Source organism: Cygnus olor, chromosome 19, assembly GCF_009769625.2.
Source record: "Cygnus olor isolate bCygOlo1 chromosome 19, bCygOlo1.pri.v2, whole genome shotgun sequence".
Taxonomy (NCBI): domain Eukaryota; kingdom Metazoa; phylum Chordata; class Aves; order Anseriformes; family Anatidae; genus Cygnus; species Cygnus olor.
In genome coordinates, this window is record NC_049187.1 from 2,523,704 (window position 1) to 2,542,581 (window position 18,878).

The following is an 18,878-nucleotide window of genomic DNA, read 5'->3' on the forward strand; positions in this document are numbered from 1 at the left end:
ACCCAGAGTGATTTGTTTGTCTGTATAAGTCCTGGTAGAATTTAACAGAGGAGAAACCCAACCTTCAAGCAACTAATGGGAAAGGACTGGGGAGCATGTAGTGCCTTAAAGGACGCAAGCAATGAGATTCGTTAGGCCATGTTTTTCTTGAGGGCAGAGAGAGAAAACATTGCTGCTGCTCTCACCTTGTAACTGAGGTTTGCTGCAGCCAAGAGAGCCTCCCCCAGAGGCTGAGAGGTGGGGTCTGGGATGTTCCCACCCAGGAGAGTGTCCTTGGACTGCGTGGTCTTGGTGGGACCTGAGAGACGGGGCTCAGCCAGGTCTTGGTTTCTAAGTGGTTTGGGCAGGTGCCAGGTCGTTAACACATTGGCAATGATGCTAATCTGAAATGTGCTGTTCCAGAGGCGCCTTGCACAAACAAATCGCATTTGGCATGGGCTGCAGCCTTCCCCTGTCCCCCTGCAAAAGTGGGGGGACACGAACCTGATGTGTCCCAAAGGCAGTGCTGCAGCACAGGCACCCAGCCTGGTGGGTGCTGGGTCAACGGGGATACAACTGTCTGTCTGTGGCAGGATCTGTCTGTCCGTCCTCTGTCCACCCTCCAAGCTGAGCTCTCATCCTTGTGCATAGGTGCCCAGCAGAAACCAATCGGCCCTTGGCTGCGGGCTGCATAACCCTTCTCCTGTCCCCACATTTCCCATGGTCAGGGCTTCTCATCTTTCCAGCTATCGCTAATTAAGAGGCATTAATTACTCCTTCATTTAGCCTTCATTTAGTGCAAAGTAGCTATTACTCCCAGCTTGTGCAATATAATTATGTTGTATTGCTCACTGATTTCTCGTGAAAACTCAGAATCTTTTTGTGCTCTTGGGGTGCAGTCTGTGCCTAATTCGGAGCAGGAGCTTGTTCCTTGGATATATATATTTCCTCATACTAAATTTATAGCAGGGTCATTAAAAATTAAGGTTTGTCTCTGCAATTATGCATAAGAAGCACTAGTGCCTGCCAGTAGCAACAGTGCCTGCTGCAGAGCTTCTTATTTTGCATTCCCTGGTTACTGCTTGTCTGCCTGCAAGGATACGTACAGAGCTCTTGGAAAACCCAGGCTGGTTTGTAATTGATAAATGCCTGGTTTTGGGGCTGTGGCTGCTGAAAGCTGCCAGTATTGCTCCTTTTTCTCTTCCCAGCTCCTTCACCTGAAGGACAAACACTACAGAATGTAATGTTGCCAGGAATTAAACGCTACCAGCTAAAGCATTCATTTGCTGTCATTAATACCTTCCTCTCCTTTCCCACAGGCCTTGCCTTATGTGTGTCTTCTCATTGCAATGCTCTTCTTCATCTATGCCATTATCGGCATGCAGGTAAAATTTTGGCTCTGATACTGACCGTAAGTAGCCTGGTTTTGTCCCCCAGGGTCAGGGTGGGTTACAGCCTCCGCAGCAGCATCGATACCTGCCTTAGGAGGACGCACAAAAGCTCTTCCTGCCTGGTGTCAGGTTAACTACAAGTGCAAAAAAGGGCCACCTTTTCCTACCCTTACTGCCAGGTCCTGTGTTGAACCTGGTGTTAATAAATGTTTGCAGGTGTACAAGGGGAGAACTCACAGACCAGGTCTGGGTTGCAGGCACCTGGTGTTGGGCCCTGCCCATGAGTGAGAGCAGGGGACACGGCTGTGGCCACCGAGCTGCTCAGGCACCTCGCCTTCCTGGAAAGAGACGTGAAAACTTTTTTGGCCTGTGCTGAAGCTGAACAGCAGCGTTGGAAAGGGTCTGCACGAAGACAAAGCACGTTACCCTGATTTTTTTCACCATTTGATCTCCACAACACACTTCTACCTCCCTGCTCAGCACTGAAACCATTCAAGCTATTCAGATCTCTCAAATCAGGGCAAATTCTTTTCCTGTTGTTGCTTCTAACTCCACCTGATCCACCTTTGCTGACCACTCCTATGTGAGTCTACGTGAGGCTGTGTTTGCCCTGAAACACTTCTGCTCTCTGTGGCAGGTATTTGGAAACATTGCGCTGGATGACGAGACCTCCATCAATCGGCACAATAATTTCCGTACCTTCCTGCAAGCCTTGATGCTTCTGTTCAGGTAAGTAGAGTACAAAATACTTGTATGCAAGCAGTAAATAAGTCTTTGTTTTCCCATATGCTGGGAGCTGGGCACACAGCATTTGAAGTAAAGCACCCAGTCCTGCTTCCTCATCCTTAATGCTAAGGGTTTGCCCTTAGATCAGGTTCAACGCACCAGCATCTCCAGAAATGAAATTAGCCCCCTCCAGCTCAGAATAGTCACTTGAAACAAAACTCTGAATTTCAGTAAGGCCAGATAATTCTTCAACCTCTGGTTCCTCTCCTGAGCCATGCAGTGGGAGAGAGCAGGTGGAGGCAGCAAGACCATGACGGGGAGCAGGTTTCTGCACGAGGGAACGGGGCTTAAGGACTAAATGCCACTGGTACAATCTGCTGTATAATGCAGAGTGGCCTGGGAGCTGTTTCAGTTTGCACTGAGCACTAAGTCATCCCAGGCACCAGGACCCCAGGGTCTTTGCCCAGTGCTGCTGCTTGTTGGGATTTGTCGTCTTTGAAAGTGGGGCCAAATTCTGGGTGTTTGCGAGGGTTTTTTGGGGGAGCTGAAGTCTCAATATGAGAATGAACAGCTTTGCACCCACTCTGCGTGGCTGTAAGCAATGCTGCAATGGGTTGGGCTTTTCATAGAGCTGTAGGACAGCCCTAAAAGCACCTCTGAGCGGGACGCAGAAACAGTGGGAGAAAATCTGAGGTTCTGTGAAAAGCCAGAGTAAGCAAACATAGGGATCCCTCAGCTTCCGATCCATGCATGCGCATTGCAGGGGTTGGTTTATTTTGAGGGCAGACCCTCTGGGCCTGCCAAGGTTTTCTTTTTTGGCTATATTTTGTGCCACACAATAGAGGGTGAACGTCAGGATTTGCTTGGGGTTCACCTACCTGTCACTTCAGCTCTCACACCCAAAATGAGCGGGAGACCAGAAATGAGGGAGAAAATCCAGGAGATTGTCATGAAACCTGGACCCAAAGCCCTGTGACCAAGCAGACCAATGCAGTATTTCTGCATCACCTGATAAGAGCAATGGAGAATTCAAGTGGAGGATCCTGGCTTCATTTCCCAGCATCTCCACTGGGTTTGCCACCAGAGCTAGGACAGAGATGTTAGGTGCTCCAAAAGGACACAATATAATCTGTGTTTATTCCCGTTTCTGCTTCGTTCTTGACTTACTTAACTCCATCTGGCTTTATTCTCCATAAACTGAGCATAGCCTATCTGAGCCTGTTTGGTTCCTTTTACCTCCCCATAACAGAGGGAAATATTCTCCTTTCTTTTGTTGGCTGCTGGGACTCCTAATGCAAATATTTTTCTCACCACCTGGACGCAACCTTCCTCCTGATTACCTCAGTTAATTGGGCAGGGATGAGCTCACCCCCTCCTCTTGCCCTCCTGCAGGAGCGCCACGGGGGAGGCCTGGCACGAGATCATGCTGTCATGCCTGAGCAGCCGGGCCTGCGACCCCCTCTCCGGCCTCACCAAGAACGAGTGCGGCAGCGACTTTGCCTATTTCTACTTTGTGTCCTTCATCTTCCTCTGCTCCTTCCTGGTAAGTCAGTCCCCTTTGCTCCTAGAACACGGGTGCTGGGCTGGTTCCTGCCAAGCCCTCCCCAACCCCTTGTTTCCCCTTCGCCCTGACTGGGATTTGTACAACGTTACGAGCCCGCTTTGCTAAACCCATTTATCATCCTGGTGATAAAATCCCTTTAATCCCCGAAGAGACCATTTAGTCATTAGTTTAAAGGGAAAGGTTTTATCTTTCTTCCCACGGGGGGGTCTAATATTTGGAATTAAGCATTAATCTGTTTTGTCTTGATTTGCAACGTGGCCCTTTGAAGAAAGGGTTGGGGAGGGCAGGGAGAGAATGGCCGAGATAACATTGGTGCAGAAGTGCTTGTAGCAGGCAGCCGGGAGCATCACGCTTGTTAGATGGTGTATTTTGTTTCCTTTGACAAATAAATGCATTTTCTTCTGAGATGGTGTCAGAAAAGCTTTAGACATGAAAGTACGTGGAGCTGATGTGCTTGATTTATGCCCGTGGCCATCGTACGGGGCTGAGCCTAAGCTTTTAATAGGTGCCAGTGTCTTTATAATCACTTGTGTGCATAAAAACCTCTCTGCTCTCAGGGCTTGGTTCTTCCCTACACTGCTGGGACAGAGGGAATGGAAAACCAGGGACAGGGACCCAATTAAACTTCAAGCAGCAAGAGATAAAAATTACAGCTCTGAAATGTCCCAAAAAGCCTGCTTTCAGTTCCATGGCTTGATTTTTTTAAAATATAAGATTCGATGCTTTGTGCAGTTAATCCCTGCTATCATCTGAAACCTTTAACCAGGAAATAGAGGTACATGTGGCAGTTTGATGCCATACATAGATAGAGCAGCTTCAATGGCCCCTACTGAGTTCCTTTGTCCAGCTGCTGCTGCCCCTTTGACATCCTGGGGATTATTTCTTCTGTATGTATTTAAAAACGTGGAGCCCTGAAAGCTCATGCAAAGTTAATGCTCCATTTACAGATCCCTTCAGCACTCTGTACTTTAAATCCTAAATCCTTTCTTGTACAAATCCTTCCCTAACATCAGACATTCTCATTGGTATTTTCAAGCGCATCGTTGTTCCTAAAGCCTTTTCTTTAAAAAAGAAAAAAAATAAATAAACAAAACCCCAATGTCCCCCAGCTCACCCTTCCCGGCTGACGTCCGCCTGGAAATGCAGTAGCAGGCATGGAGGCTGGGGCACACGTGTGCAAACCATGGCTTTGCGTGAGCTTCGCCTCCGAGCCGGCGCTCCCAGCACACCCAGTGAAACCACAGCCTGGATCTGCTGGCAGGGCGAGGGGGGAGCCCCCACAAGAGCCGGGGGGGTGGCCAAGGCTGGAACTCATTTCTTAACATGCGCTCAGCATTTCATTGCAAGGAAGCCTGTGGGTCCCCACAGGCGATTAAAGCATTACAGAGCCACAGCCCAGCCGGGAGGGAATGTTTTAATGGTTTGTTGGGTAGTGTTACACCGTGGGTTTGGGGGAAATTGGGTAATGTGTTTGTTTTTCAATGTTGTTTCTTTCTCTTTGCGGATGGCCAGCCTGACATCATTTTCCTCCTGTAGGAAAATATGGTAGGAAAATATAAATTGAAATTAAAAAATACAGGAACTTTAGAAGCAGCTTTATGCAAGCAAGGGAAAACTGTCCTGAGCCACGGCCAGAGCTGGGATCAGTGCAAGGGGCTTGGGATCACGGGGCAGGCTCACAAAAGTTATGCTACCTCTCGATGCTCTGGGGGTACCGTGATAAATGAGGGGTTCCTGCAGCATTGCCCATGTTGTAGCAGTCCTGAGAGCTTCAGCATCTTCAGAAACACCCCGAATACCTTCAGCACACCCAGAGGGCCGTGTGTGTTTGTGGGAGGGAGCTGAGCAGGCACTGCCAGGCTGGGTCCTGGCACAGCAATGCCCCGTTTGGGTGCTCCTCACCTTGTGTGAGCGAGCACTGCTGATGTGTTCATGGTGCTTCCAGTCTTTGAGAAGCTTATTCAGGGCTAGTTTGGACAGCCCTGGATTGTTGTGTGGGTGATTCATTAAGGACTGTGCTTGTTGGCACCGGTGGATCACGTCCCAGCAGGACCCCATGCACCACATGTTCACCAAAGTTAGGGCCTCTCCCTCCAGACTGCTCAGGAATATCAGTTCTAAACAGCACAAGCCCCAAACCTCCACTGTCTGATTTGCTTTTAATGGCTGGCAGATGCTGGTCAGGTGGGGACATCCACATTCGGCTTGGCTTTGCTGCTTTGTGGCCGTGGCTCAGAGCAGCAGCTCGGCCTCCCTACAAGTGACAAAAGGACAGAAGCCTTCCTCGTGCCCCTCAGGTCTTTCTCTGGCACAGGAGCATCTGTTCCCACCTGCCCTCCTGCTCTTCCGTTCTGCCAGCTGCAGCTTGATCTTCTCCCATTGAAATCCTGGTGTCTCTTCCGTTGGCTTTAACGAGAGGAGACTTAATAAACCAAAAGCCTTTGCAGAGTTCTGTTAACAACCATTAGGGAGAGGAGCTTTATATGTGTCCTGCCCCTTGTCTTTCAGGGGATCTTTGAAGGTTTGAATTGTTATGAGCTTAAAATAGGATGTTCAGGCTGAAGAATGGCTTTTCTTCTAGCCATTTTATCTTGATTTGCCTTACTATGAAAGTGCTGGAAGAGCTGGCACGATCCGGTCGGTGAAGCAGCGGCAGCAGCTCATGGGCCAGCCTGTGCTGGCGTGAGGGGGCAGCCCCAGGCAGTCTGTGGTCATGCTGGAGAACCTCACGAGTGATGGAGACGGTGACAAATGATGGTCATGAGCCTGCAAACCTGCCTCGTACCACAAAGCTGGAACTGCCTTGGAGAGGGCAGGGGAGGAGGAGGTGGCAGCAGGTCCCCGGGCACCCAGGGCTGGGTTTGCCAAGTTTGTTCCCCGGGGTGCAGCTGCTGCTTGGTCTTTTCGAGGTTGTCAGAAGCACCGCATGGTGCTGCCCTGAGCAGAGTCGTTTTGTGTGGTTTGGGCCGTTATTTGGAAAGAACTAGCCCTGCTCTAAGAATGGGAAAATCAAGCGCCTCACTTTGTAGTTGTAAGAAGAAAAAAGTTTGCCCATCAGCATATCCTCACAGTATTTTTTTTCTATATATATTAAAATCCACGTGGTTTCAGAAGTACTCTGCTCAATGCCCTGTAAGCCTGCATCTTTCTGGCCTGAGGCCATGGTGGGTTTCAGGTGGGGACAGGGGCTGATATTCCTGGCAAACTCTTCGGAGGACTCCAGGGTCGCTGCCTTCCCCATCTGCCTGCAGTGCTTGGCTCCTGCAGGGATTTTGAAATAGCAGCAAGGAGGACAGGACCGTGCTACCCTCCTGAGAGCAAAAAGCAGTTTCTGTAGGAGATGTAGACAATTCCTGCTCCTAAATTGGTCACAGTGTAGAAACCCTACATCCTGCTAAGGAAATCTTAACCCTGTTACATCCCTGCCTTTTTTTTTTTTCTTTCTTATCCCTAATTCCATCATTGCTTCATCTCTGCAGATGTTGAACCTATTTGTGGCTGTGATTATGGACAACTTTGAATACCTGACGAGAGACTCCTCCATCCTTGGGCCCCATCATTTGGATGAGTTTGTTCGTGTCTGGGCTGAATATGACCCAGCTGCCTGGTATGTATGCTGTTATGCTTGCATATGGAGGAAAGGATATGCATTGTGTGTTGGTATCAGTCATGCACACACACAGACTTCTAAATGTGAGCACAGCTCCAGAAGTAAAAAAAAAAAAAAAAAAAAAAAAAAAAAAACGCCAAGGCTTTAAGTAACATTAGAGGAGAATACTCCAAGTTCAATTTACCATGTATTGGAGATGAACGAAACTGATGTCATTACAAGGGAATTTCTGTTCAGTAGATATGAGACAGACAAAAACCAACAACTCAGTAAAGCCAAACACAACCAGCACTACCCCATGTGTGCACACAACCAAAAAATAATATGGTAAATTCAAGTCATTTTGGCTAAAAGGCCAAGCAGAAAAGATGTTTAACATTTCCAAAAGCAGCTTTGATTGCCTTTGGTTCCTGCATCCCAGTCAGAAGATAAAATTATGCTGAATCTCTTGCCATTGGCAGCACTTTCAATAACTTGTGAAGCTAAATCTTGCTACTCCTTGCTCAGGCAGCATTCCTCTCCTAGCTGAGAACCGCTTGAGCAGCTTCAGAAATCCTGTGCAGAGAACTGATGTCGCACTCAAAAAAGAAAATTCAAGTTTTCACAATGATGTCTCTCCTTAAAAGGAGTTGATCACTGCTTGGTCTCCACGTTAAGTGCTATGGCCCAGAATTCATCGTTTCCTTGCATGCACCTGTGAGGCAGCAGGGAGTGATGCAATGATCCTTAATATAAGGCTGGTTTGCTGAAAACATGTTTTTTTAAACAGACATTTCTCATCAAAGCTTGTGTTTTGATCTTGGAAGCCTCCTTTTAATGACATCATCATTGTAGAGGGGAATTTTTTTCTTATAAATAATATTTTAGCTTTTTGGGTTTTCAGTTGAAATCTAAGACACGTGAAATAATAGTAAGAAAATGCAGTTAGCCTGACTTTGGAAGCATGTCAGTTCTCAGTGAGCCACCGATAAAATGTTCCTGGTACATGGGCATGTTAAAGGAGAAAATGCTTTTCTCACAACCCGACAGTGAGGTATTTGGTTTTAATGTTTTGTCTTTGCTTTTCCTGTTCAAAGACAATCACAGGGGAAGCTGCACCTCTATGCTGGTAGCACGGCCCCAGAGGAGGGGCTTTGGGCAGTGGTAGACCCAAGAGCCACCGCTGCAGCATTTTATGAATTCAAAATATAAGGAAATAGCTTTGACTGGCAATCACTTTTAGAGCAACACTGACTTCAACATACTGCTTTTCTCCCTTGCCCAGAGAAAGCCACTGCACAACAGTCCTGTTGACTTATTTTCATCTTTAGATGCTCTGAGATACAGGTCACAGGAATTTCCGTAATACTCTGCAGCTTGGGCATTTGCCTGCTGGGAGGCTTTTTTTTTCCAAGCCCTGCTAATTTTGTTTCCTCCATCCTCCCCCTGAGTTACTCTGCAGTGAGTTCCTCTGTATTTGCCATGAATCTGCCTCCAGCTCCTCCAACATTTCCACTTTTTGTTGTTGCTTCCCTTCAGCAGAGACAGATGTAGAAAGGGGTTGTATAATCAGGATCTGAAACTCCCTGCTAGGATGCAATTAAGCTGCTTTAAAATCTCACTTAAATTGATTTAGGCTAACTCTAAATGTAAACCTATTCCAGAACGACTGCATTTCTCTGAACTGTGTGCAATTTTAACTATCTCAGAGCTATCTATACCACGAGCCTGCATATATATGGCACATATACGAGCAGCTCGTAACCTCTAAGCAGATTTCCGTTACCACGTGCTTTATACGACAGACACATCCTTTGTGGGTACTTGGCAGGCAGTAAATAGCTATTTTTCTTTTTCAAATCCAATCCTATCTCTTACCACTAGAAAATCTCAATGAGACTGAGAACTTGGGAGCACCCTTTTTCTCCTTAAAACATAATCTGGGCTCTGATTAGCATCTGTGGGAGAAGTCACACACCTGTAAGGGAAAAAATAAATACCTCTGTGTTTTTTTTTTAATGTTTGTGTGTTCAGGAGCTTTCCACCCAAGAAAGTTTAAAGATTTTCTTGCTCTATTAACTCTGAGCACAAAGGTTAAATTTTGTGAAGCACTTGGGGCAAACCATTCACTTCTAGAGCTATTAATACAAAATACAGCAAATATTAAGATCCTAATTCTGTTTTCCTCTAACCTTGTTCCTGTTTTGCTCTGGTGTGAAGCTATTGATGTTGGCAGAGTGACAGGGGGCCAAACTGCAAACCAAGGGACAGCCAAGACATGATACTCGAGGCTGGGTCTCAAAACGTGCACATTCTGGATTTTCCATGTGTGAATAGTTCCACTGAAATCATTTATGTTTTCACAAGTGGGACTAACACTTCTGCAATTTAAAAGTAATCTGAAATTCATTCGTAGTTTAAGGCCAGAACGAATTTTTTGATCATTTGGGCTGAACTTCTGTGAAGCTCTGGACATTACATCTCCCAGTAGTTATCCGAGGATTGAGATTAATTCTGGTGCCTAAGGCAGAGCTCCCAGCAGGACAAATCACCCAGTTGTGATCTGAAGATTCAGGGCTGTAGAGGACCTATTCTTTGGTTGGCCAAACTCACTAAAAGAAAATGTCCATTTAATTTGTCTTTTTCCATGTCAGTCATTTCTTTACAGCATTTTGGCTCCCAGTACACGTATATGTAGTGCAATGGTAAATAACCACCAGGGTACAATTTGCACGAAATGAGACTCCCAGGCAGCACCAGGTTGTGTTACCATCCTTCACTGTTTCATGCCCTCTCTCAAAGTCTCCTCCTTGGTAGTCCCACACAAAAAGAAATGACAGTGCTTGTCCACTTTGAGTCCTTTGGTGAAAGATGCTGCCTGAGGAAAAATACAAGTATTGTTCTGCTTTTGTTATGGTAGTATTTTCAACATAAGGTTACTATGTGTGTATTTACATACCTATTTCTGATGCTTTTCTTATAACCACCTATGTTTTTCTTTCAACCTCCAATTTGATCTAAAATTTTCTGGGGAATAATATTCAAAAAGAAGTTAAAAAAAAAAAGCAGCTAGCAGCTGTTGTAAATGTGTGTAACATTCAGGACAGGTAAGTGTGGTACAATTGTTGGATTTAGAGGCAGCAGAAGCCTCAGGCATCACAGAAAAGGAGAGAGCGAGAGAACTAACAGACATTGGGTTGGTCCAGAGCTGCAAGCTAACCAGGATAATTCTGAATTGAAGGATGAACTAGGAAAGAAAAGAAAGTTGGATTTAAGTCCACCTTTATTTTTTAGAACACACAAAGTGAGAATTTTGTCCCTTGTACCCCCTTCCCCAATGCACATGCTTTAGCAATATTAGAGATGTCGGCTGGTCCTGCTGCTGCCATCGTCATTGCTGAGCGTTGGGCGAGGTGCTGCTGGCACAAGGGACAGCCAAGGAGGGCTCCCATCGACTCTCAGAGAAGGCAGGGAAAAGCTCATTTGTATTTTCCACATGCTGATTTTGCAAAACCGTTCTAAAATTTTGGTATACCACTTGACTTGACTCAGTTAAGCCAATATACTTTTTATAACTATGATTAGGCCTGCAGCCAAGACTTGCACAGTCCCATTTGATCTGTTTCTAAATTAATAGTTTTGACTTGATTGTGAAGGTTTTGAATAGACCTTAATTTTTCACGTCCAAAAAAGCAGTAATATTGAAGGAGCTATTCCAAAATATTCCAGCCTTCTTTATACAACATACCAAAATAAACACAGTGAAGCCAAATCATCTCATTTTTCTTCAGAGGTCGTTTTGAAGTTCAGCACAGCTCTTTCTGTACGTGATTTGGTTACTTGAAGTAGATTAAGAAATCTAATCCCACTGCTAAATTGGCTGAAAATATTGTTGTGAGTTAATGAAACTGAACATGAAGCATCCGATTTCGCCTCCTGGTGAGGAAAGCTCCATTTTCCCAGCACTGGTGGCCCTGCGAAGCCCCTTGAGATGCAGTTGCTGGCCCTCCAGCAAACTGTTTGCTGTCCACGCAGCAAAGTATGGCCCTGCTAGGGCTGTGCAGTTAATAACGGTGGGAGGTGGAGGTTCCCAAGCTCTTTTGAACCAGCTCATTTGAATCCCAGTAATAATCCAGTAATTAGGCCATTTGTGTGCTGCGGGCTCTGGTTTCACAGGGCTGCTGCCGTGCCGGGGCAGCGGGTAGGCGTCTGTAGGCAGATGCTCAGGCACAGGGAAATAAAACACAGTGATAAAGGTAACTAAATGCAAGGGCTGGAAAGTCTGCCGTGTGACACTGACGGTTTTCACAGAAGAAAATGTGCATATATGGCTTTTGTTGAGCCGCTGGAAGTCCTCTCTCTCTCTCGGTCTGTGTTAAGGTGCCTCTTCCTCTGCAAACCTGGTTACTGTCAGACTAACCTTGCTTTTCAGCACGCCTTGTCCTTCCAGTCTCTCCTGTTTGGAAGAGGGAAGGCTGATTCCCCGTGGTTTGTGCTCTCGTAATATCTGATGTTTTCTTTCCAGTTGCCGGATTCATTATAAGGATATGTACAATTTGTTACGTGTAATTGCTCCACCCCTGGGCTTAGGAAAGAAGTGCCCTCATAGGGTGGCATACAAGGTTTGCAACTTCAGAGACTCCCTCCAGCATTCTCAGTTTTGGTTTCGTTTCTATTTTATTATTATTTTTTTAACCCCCCAAGTGCAAATGCAAACGGTACAGAACAGAAACCGTAACGTAACCACCCCGTTGCCTGACCAAGGAATGATTGACGGACTGCCTCCTCGCTCCTCCAAGCATCTCGCCCATCCCTGTCCCCGTCCCCTCCCACACCCAGCTGGCTGGGGCCAGGCAGCCTTATGAGACGGCGAACCCTCGACCTGCACCTCGCAGGTCTGGGTGGGAAGTGCTGGGGAAAAGCAGCACAGCTTTTTATCTTTATATATATATATATACACACTGGAGAGAAATATTGTCCCAAGATTTCTAGGGAGCATCAAGTCCATTTCTGGGGCTTCAGAGCCTTGCCCCTCTGGTTGAGTGACTCACATTTGAACCCTTTGCTTTCCTGGGCTGAAGGGGCATTTGGTTTGGGGACCGGGCAGTAGGGACAGGTGTCCAGGCGGGGGGAGATGAAAGGAGAGCTTTGAGTCTACCCCACTGCAGCAGCCAGAGGCTGCCCTGGCAGTAACACGTGTGAATCAAGCTACTGTGGGCATACCAGAAGACCTCCTGGCCCAGGAAGAGTCCCCAGCTTGGGAGCAAAGGGGGGAATTGAGGACAGGTCTTGCCAAGACATCAGCACTGGCAGACGCTGGATGCCAGCGCGGTCCCAGGACAGGAGGGATTTCCTTGCTGCCAGTGCGTGGGGAGCAGAAGGGATGCAGGAGGAAGCAGCCAGTGAGGAGCCTGCCCTGGCTCATCTCGAGCACTCCAGCCTGGGTAATTCCCTCACCTGGCAGGGGATTAAGGGTTAACTTGCATTGCAGAGGAGGCACAGGGCCTCTGCCAGGAACAGGGGCAGAAAAGGGAGGCCAGGGGGAAGTTGTTGGCTGTAATTACAATTTGTGTCTCTCATCAGCCTTCAAATTAGCTCTGGGCTCTAAGCCTGGGAGGTATGCTGAGGGCATTAGTTACTAAGGGCAGGACTAGATGGTGCTGGCTGGGTAAGTTCTCTTGTCCACCCCCTTCTGCATCGATGCTTTCTGCAGGGTTTGGGCAGTGCCTGCTTCTGCAGCTGCCCTGCTCGAGGAAAGGGTTTCAGGAGTGCTTAGGTCTCAGTTTTCCTCCTGGTACAGCAGAAATGGCATTTTTTTCCTGCTTTTCCAAGTTTTTAATATTAATGAAGCAAAATGAGATTGCCACAGGCATGTTCCCAGTTAGAAAAAGGAGAAGCAGGAGCATTCCTTGCTGTGTCTGCCTCCCATGCTTTTCGGGGCAGGATTTCAGTTGCCAGCAGCATGCACTGAAGGGAGATGCCATCATTAAGGGATGGATCTTAGGGCCTGTGCCCAAATCTCTGCAATTCCCAGCTCCCTGTAATGCACAGGACAGCCAGGCAAACCTCACTGGTGGAGACAGGCAGTGGACATTGCCTTGAGGAAAGAGGGGCCCATTAAAAGTACGGCAGAAACAAATCCCCTTTCCTCCACTGTCCTACAGATTGAGTGCTGGGTTGGGGTTTTGCCAGCCCCAAATTCAGGCTGTTTGGGGTTCTGCAGAATTGCTCCCTTGGCTTGGAGTCAGAGCAGCCCCAGTCTGTGTCTCTGAGCAAATTACGATTGTTTTTTTGCTTTGCTGGTAGCCCGCAAGCTAACCCCCAAACCAAACTCTCCATGCACTGAGGGAAAGCTGAGCGTTTCTCTGAGTCCCCTGTCCCATAACTCTGCCTACCAGCTCTCCCCGGCATGGTGACCACAACCTCTCGGACTGGTTTGGGGGGGCAGGAAGCAGCCCTTCCACCCCCAAAAGAGCTCCCCATGCCTCCCCTCCGGACAAGACCTCAATCATTCCCGGCCGCTGCTGCAGGGGCCGTGGCAGTTCCCCGTGGAGACGCTGGGCGCCGAACCGCAGGAACGGGAGCGGAGAGCCTCTCGATTTACCCACCTCTTTACTTTGGTTCTGTTTTCCTGAGAAACCTGATTAACCAGATATCTGTTCTCTTGTCTACTTCCCCTTTTCTCTCTCTCCTCCTCATTTATCCCACTGTGTTGCCCTTTCCCTTCCCCACCTCCCCTTTTCCCCCCACCCCGGTCTGCTTTGATTTCCGTCTCCTTTTGCTTTTGCCTCTCTCCCTCTGACTCCAAGCGGGCGCATCAGTTACACAGACATGTATGAGATGCTGAGACACATGTCCCCACCTCTAGGCCTTGGAAAGAAATGCCCTGCTCGTGTTGCCTATAAGGTAGACCACCCCAGAAGCTCCTGCCAACCCACCAGCTTTTTGTGCCGTGGCTGCAGCGGGTGCCGGGTTTCTGTGACGTTAGTGTGGTTGTCCTGGGCTCTTCCTAGCGCTCTATCTGCTTCCCGAGCAGCCTGGATTTTGGATCTGCTGCTTTTTTTTTTTTATTTTTTTGGTCTTTGAAACAATGGCACGTCGGTTTGTCTTTCTTACTGTGTCTCTGCTATCTCTATCAGTGTTTCTCTCTCTCTCATTCTGCTTCCATTTAGGCTACGCTGGGGAGGGAGGATGCTAACGAGCAAATTACCCTGCCACTAGAATCCCCATTTGTCTTCTTACCGCTTCTGACTACCCGCTCTCACTAGTCCTTCAGTATTATGGTGCTTTCCCCCCCCACTAAATTAGATTGGCGTAATTAGAGTAGGCAGTGCTGTAGGAGTTAGCAAGCTATTAAGCAGAGGCAATGCCAGAAGGGCTCCTTGAATACCCTCGTGAAAGAAATTATTTTAATGCAAAACATTTAAGACGGTATGATGAAGAAATCATTCAAACTGACTGTTGATTCTGAAAACTTTTTAATTGAACCACAAAAAAAGCATTATATCCAAAAGGCTGCTAGCTGCTGCCTTGATGAACACAGTGGAAACTTGGGTAGACAGAGCCGAAATCACAGAGCAGGTCCAGAAAAGCCGCGCTGCTCTCCCGACAGCTCGCACAGAGCTTGGGCGTCTGCAGGGGCAACTCTTTGGGACCTTTGAACACTGAACCTCACTGCTTCGGAGGGAGAAGTCTGTCACAGGCACTTAGAATTTGGGTAATTCAGTGTCCATCAAACTCAACAGGGTCTTTTTTGTTGTCTTTTTGGTCTGTTTTTCTGCTGTTGACCTCATTTCAGCCACCACCAAGCCCACCTTCTGCACCTTGCTGTGCTTGGTGCAATGGGGTGCAGTGGATCCAGACCACAACCTCCTTCCCCATGGTACTTTTTTTTTTTTTTTTTACTGAGCCCATATGAAAGCAAGATTTTTGTAAAGAGACTTAAACTAAACCCAAACCTTGGCCTGCCTTTGTGTGGGGCACGTAGCAGCAAGAAGAGACTCAGAAATGATGTCCTGTAAGATCCTTCCTCAGTGTAGTAGGATTTTAAAAAGTAAACACAACCTTAAAATTAGCCAGTTAGATATCTTTTCTGTATTCGTTTTGTTGTGTTTCTGGACACTATGGTAGCTGCTTTGAAGAAACACCTCTGCTAGGAGCAACTCATGCCCACCTTACCACGAATGCCCTGAAGAAACCGAGTCCCAGCTCTTAGCTATTTCAGACAGATGGGCAGCTAGACAACACTTCTACAGAGGTAGCAATTATGCACACAAACCCAAAGCTTTTAAAGTAATCAATGGCTCCTTTTAGCACCTCTGAGTCTCCTTTGACTTCACATGGAGCGGGTCATGGCTGGGAGCTGGGCTGTAGGTGTTTGCAGCTGGGCAGCCAGTTCGGTGCTGTGGTCACACGTGTGCCACAAGCATCAAGCTGCCCCTTTGTCTTCCCCCCAGTCTTGTGCAATTAAAAAGGAAAAGAGGGAAAAAGGGAATACCAAAGAAATATATATCTAAAGAAGCATTTTAAACAGGGCTGATTTCCATAGCAAGGTGTCTCCATGCCCCTGTGTGATGTTCTCAGCTGCTGCAGCAGGTTTCGCAGGGCAGAGGCACCGCTGCTGTGCATTCCCAGGTCTGCCTTCTCCTTGTGAGTTACCTGGTACCTAGTTTAATTTCTGTCTGCAGAACACATCCACAGAACTCAGGTACACATGAATAGTTTGCTTCTAAAATAGAGTTTTCTTAAGATATCTTTAACTTTTGCCTATCTACTTAGAAACCGCTAAAGCCTGTGCATGGCTGGGCCAGGACTAGAGCTGGGTTCCAGCTGAACAACTTGAACCTCAACTGAACTTCAGAATGCTGAATCTAGGGATGATCTGATTAATTTTGCACATTATCGAAGAGCCCTAAACTGCAGAAATATGGACTTGAGACCAGATCTGGATTTTTCCTATGGTGTAAGGCTACAGGTTGGGCTGAGCCCTGCTCCCAGCTACGGCTGCTGCTTAAATTACACCCTCACAGGGAGGCAGCACCTGCTTTAGTTCCCTCCTTCCTCCAATTCTGCAGGCAGTGTTAGGAGCAGCACGCACCCAGAGGAAGCTTCATGCTGAGCATCTTGCCCTAGAATAAGGCTGCGGGTGGCTTGTGGAGTCCCCTAGTCCTACACCCACCAGCATCACTCTTGCTGCCCTCCCAGATGATGGGAGGCTCAGGAAGGATGCTGCAGCCCATCCACAGCCCTTCCAAGCAAACAAGCAAGGAGAGGCAATGACTGCCAGCAGCAGGGCTTTGTCTCTGCACTATTTCTGCTCTCTCCCTCTAAATATTTTTTTTAAATACTCTTCTGTCTGGCAAAAGCTCTTTTGCCCCACATGTCCATCCTTTTCCTTTCCGTATACATATTTTTTTCCCAGTCTGCTCCATTTGTTAATGTTTCATGTGTTTCTCCCATCTTCACCCTTCTCACTGTGTGTGAGCACTTGTTTCGTCCATTTTTATCCCTCCTTGCAGCCCCACAGGCTGCCGTCCTTCCTTCCTCTTGCTTTCTGGTTCCCCTTTCTCAGCCGTCCCCCTCGGTCGGTGTGCCCAGCCTGAGCTGAGCTCCGTGCACGCGGCTCGCCGCCCTCCGGCCGTGCATGTCGGGGTCCTGGGGCACCGGGAGAGCTCTATCCTGCACCGGGGTGGGGGGCAAGGAGGGCAGAAATGCCTTTTAAAATATTTTCTGCTCAGCAGGTTGGAAAGAGGGATGAAAACCACTTTGACTTCACTCTGGTGCCTTCAGGTTTGATCTCTGGCCCACTGGCAGGTTGGGGTTGTTTGGTTTTACACCATTTATTGAGACTTGGAGGCCTTTTAGAATCAGCTTGTCTGTGGCGAAGGGTCCTGGTTTTTAATATGTTATCCAGTAGCAGCAGTATTTCCAGCAGGTGTATGTGAACCCTGCACTTTGTGGCTGTTCGCCTACCTCCCCTTGAGGAGGTATCACAGGAAAATGGGCTGCGTGTTACACAAAGACGTGGAGAGCTTCGTGGTTGAGGTGTGCACATCCCAGCTGAGGGACTTGGCTTGGGGCTTTAAAATGACCCACACAGCTTGGGGCTTTAAAATGGCTGAAGGAAATGCTCCTGGTGCTGCTAAACCTCTCTGTTCAGCACTGCATTGCCCTAAAGCCTGGGGCTGAGTCCTGGGGATGCGGTGGTGCTGTCCCCAGCAGGGCAAGGGCGCCTCCCGCCAGCCCAGGCTGTCCAAAACACCTCCAGGGATGGGGCATCCACAGCTTCCCACCCCCTCATAGTGAATAACTTCTTCCTAATATCTAACCCACATCCACCCTTGCTGTGGTGGGGAGGAAGGCTCGGGCAGCCTCTCTGAAGCTGAGAGAAGAGTTAAATCAGAGCAGACTAATCACAACTAGGTCAGGGTGAATTATTCATAGCGAATAATTTATTCACCGAATTCAGCCTCATCTTCCACAAGCAGGGCTCCACTGTCCTGAATTTATTCACATTTGGAGATTATTCTCACAGCAGTTCTTGTCCCAGAGGCTGTTTGGGAGCTGCTGGTAGGGTATTCTTAATAATTAAAATCCATGAGGGTGCCAGCTAGCTTCCCAGCACCTGCACCTCAGTGTGCTCCTCTTCCTGCTACCGTTTGGGCAAACACGATGGTGAGTAAGACTTACAGTGCGAATATTTGTGCTTGAGCTCAGCGCTCGCTTTCTGGGCCAGGCTGGGAGCCAGCAGAAGACCTCAGCCTCACCCAGGTCCTGCTCAAACCCTGCCTCAATTTTCTATTAGTTTCCGACACTGGGATGGATTTCCCCATTTCTACTGTATATTCCCTGTCTGTATGGACACTGCCCCAGAAGTTTCCAAGCAGAAGACCTGCAGAAATGGAACACTAAGCATGCACAAATTCTGCCCATTCTATTTGACACACATATCTGGTTTTGTTAGCCATATCTTTTTTTATTTGAAATTAAGTCTCTGCCGGGAGGTGCCTGCACCCCTCTGGCCACACAAGTAACTGGAGCAAAAAGCATTGCCTCCCGTAGCCCAGCTGTAATCGGTCACCATCTCGTTATCTGCTCGTTCCCCTTTTCATGGTGCATAGAGCTAATTAGGGGACTCTGGAGACAATATTGCAGCTCCTGCCTCTGGGCCCTTTTCTTGCAGAAATATTAACGAGCTCTCCACGTGCCAGTCCCTCTCCCTCCCTCCCAGCCCTCCTGATGAAAGCCCAGGGCTGGAGGAGAGCTCCCCAGCCACCCCTTGGGGAGAGGAGCAGGGCCCCACCTGCTGCTGGGTGTTCTTCCTTGGGTGCTCGTGGAGGAAGCGGGAGGGAGAGGAGCAGTACAGGGAGCACTTTCCTGCCAGGCCAGGGTGGATTTTATCTTTTTTTTTTCCTTCCCTCCAGTTATTAATTCACCTGAACACCCTTTATTTGTGGCCATTGATTCCCACGGCACGCCAGAGTAGCGCAAGGAAGGATCTGCTCCCCTGCCATCTGCATCAGTGTGCCCTTGTGGTTTCCTTCTGGAGTCTAGAAAGATGGAAAAAATTACAAATTGTTTTTTTTTTTCTCTATTTTTTAATCATATTTTTGCATGCTATTGCAAAGCG

The 18,878-nt window shown here is 47.9% G+C and overlaps 1 protein-coding gene across 17 annotated transcripts in view; it reads left to right on the plus strand.

Moving 5' to 3' along the window:
* LOC121057530 (voltage-dependent N-type calcium channel subunit alpha-1B-like) overlaps positions 1 to 18,878 on the plus strand; it is a 284,260-nt gene that overhangs the window by 247,341 nt on the left and 18,041 nt on the right. For all 17 annotated transcript variants that reach the window (XM_040531855.1, XM_040531860.1, XM_040531856.1 and 14 more), the window contains 5 exons: positions 1,299 to 1,364; positions 2,008 to 2,099; positions 3,489 to 3,639; positions 7,140 to 7,267; positions 14,059 to 14,155. In XM_040531855.1, coding sequence (XP_040387789.1) covers positions 1,299 to 1,364; positions 2,008 to 2,099; positions 3,489 to 3,639; positions 7,140 to 7,267; positions 14,059 to 14,155 — 534 coding nt within the window. The remainder of the gene's footprint in view (positions 1 to 1,298; positions 1,365 to 2,007; positions 2,100 to 3,488; positions 3,640 to 7,139; positions 7,268 to 14,058; positions 14,156 to 18,878) is intronic.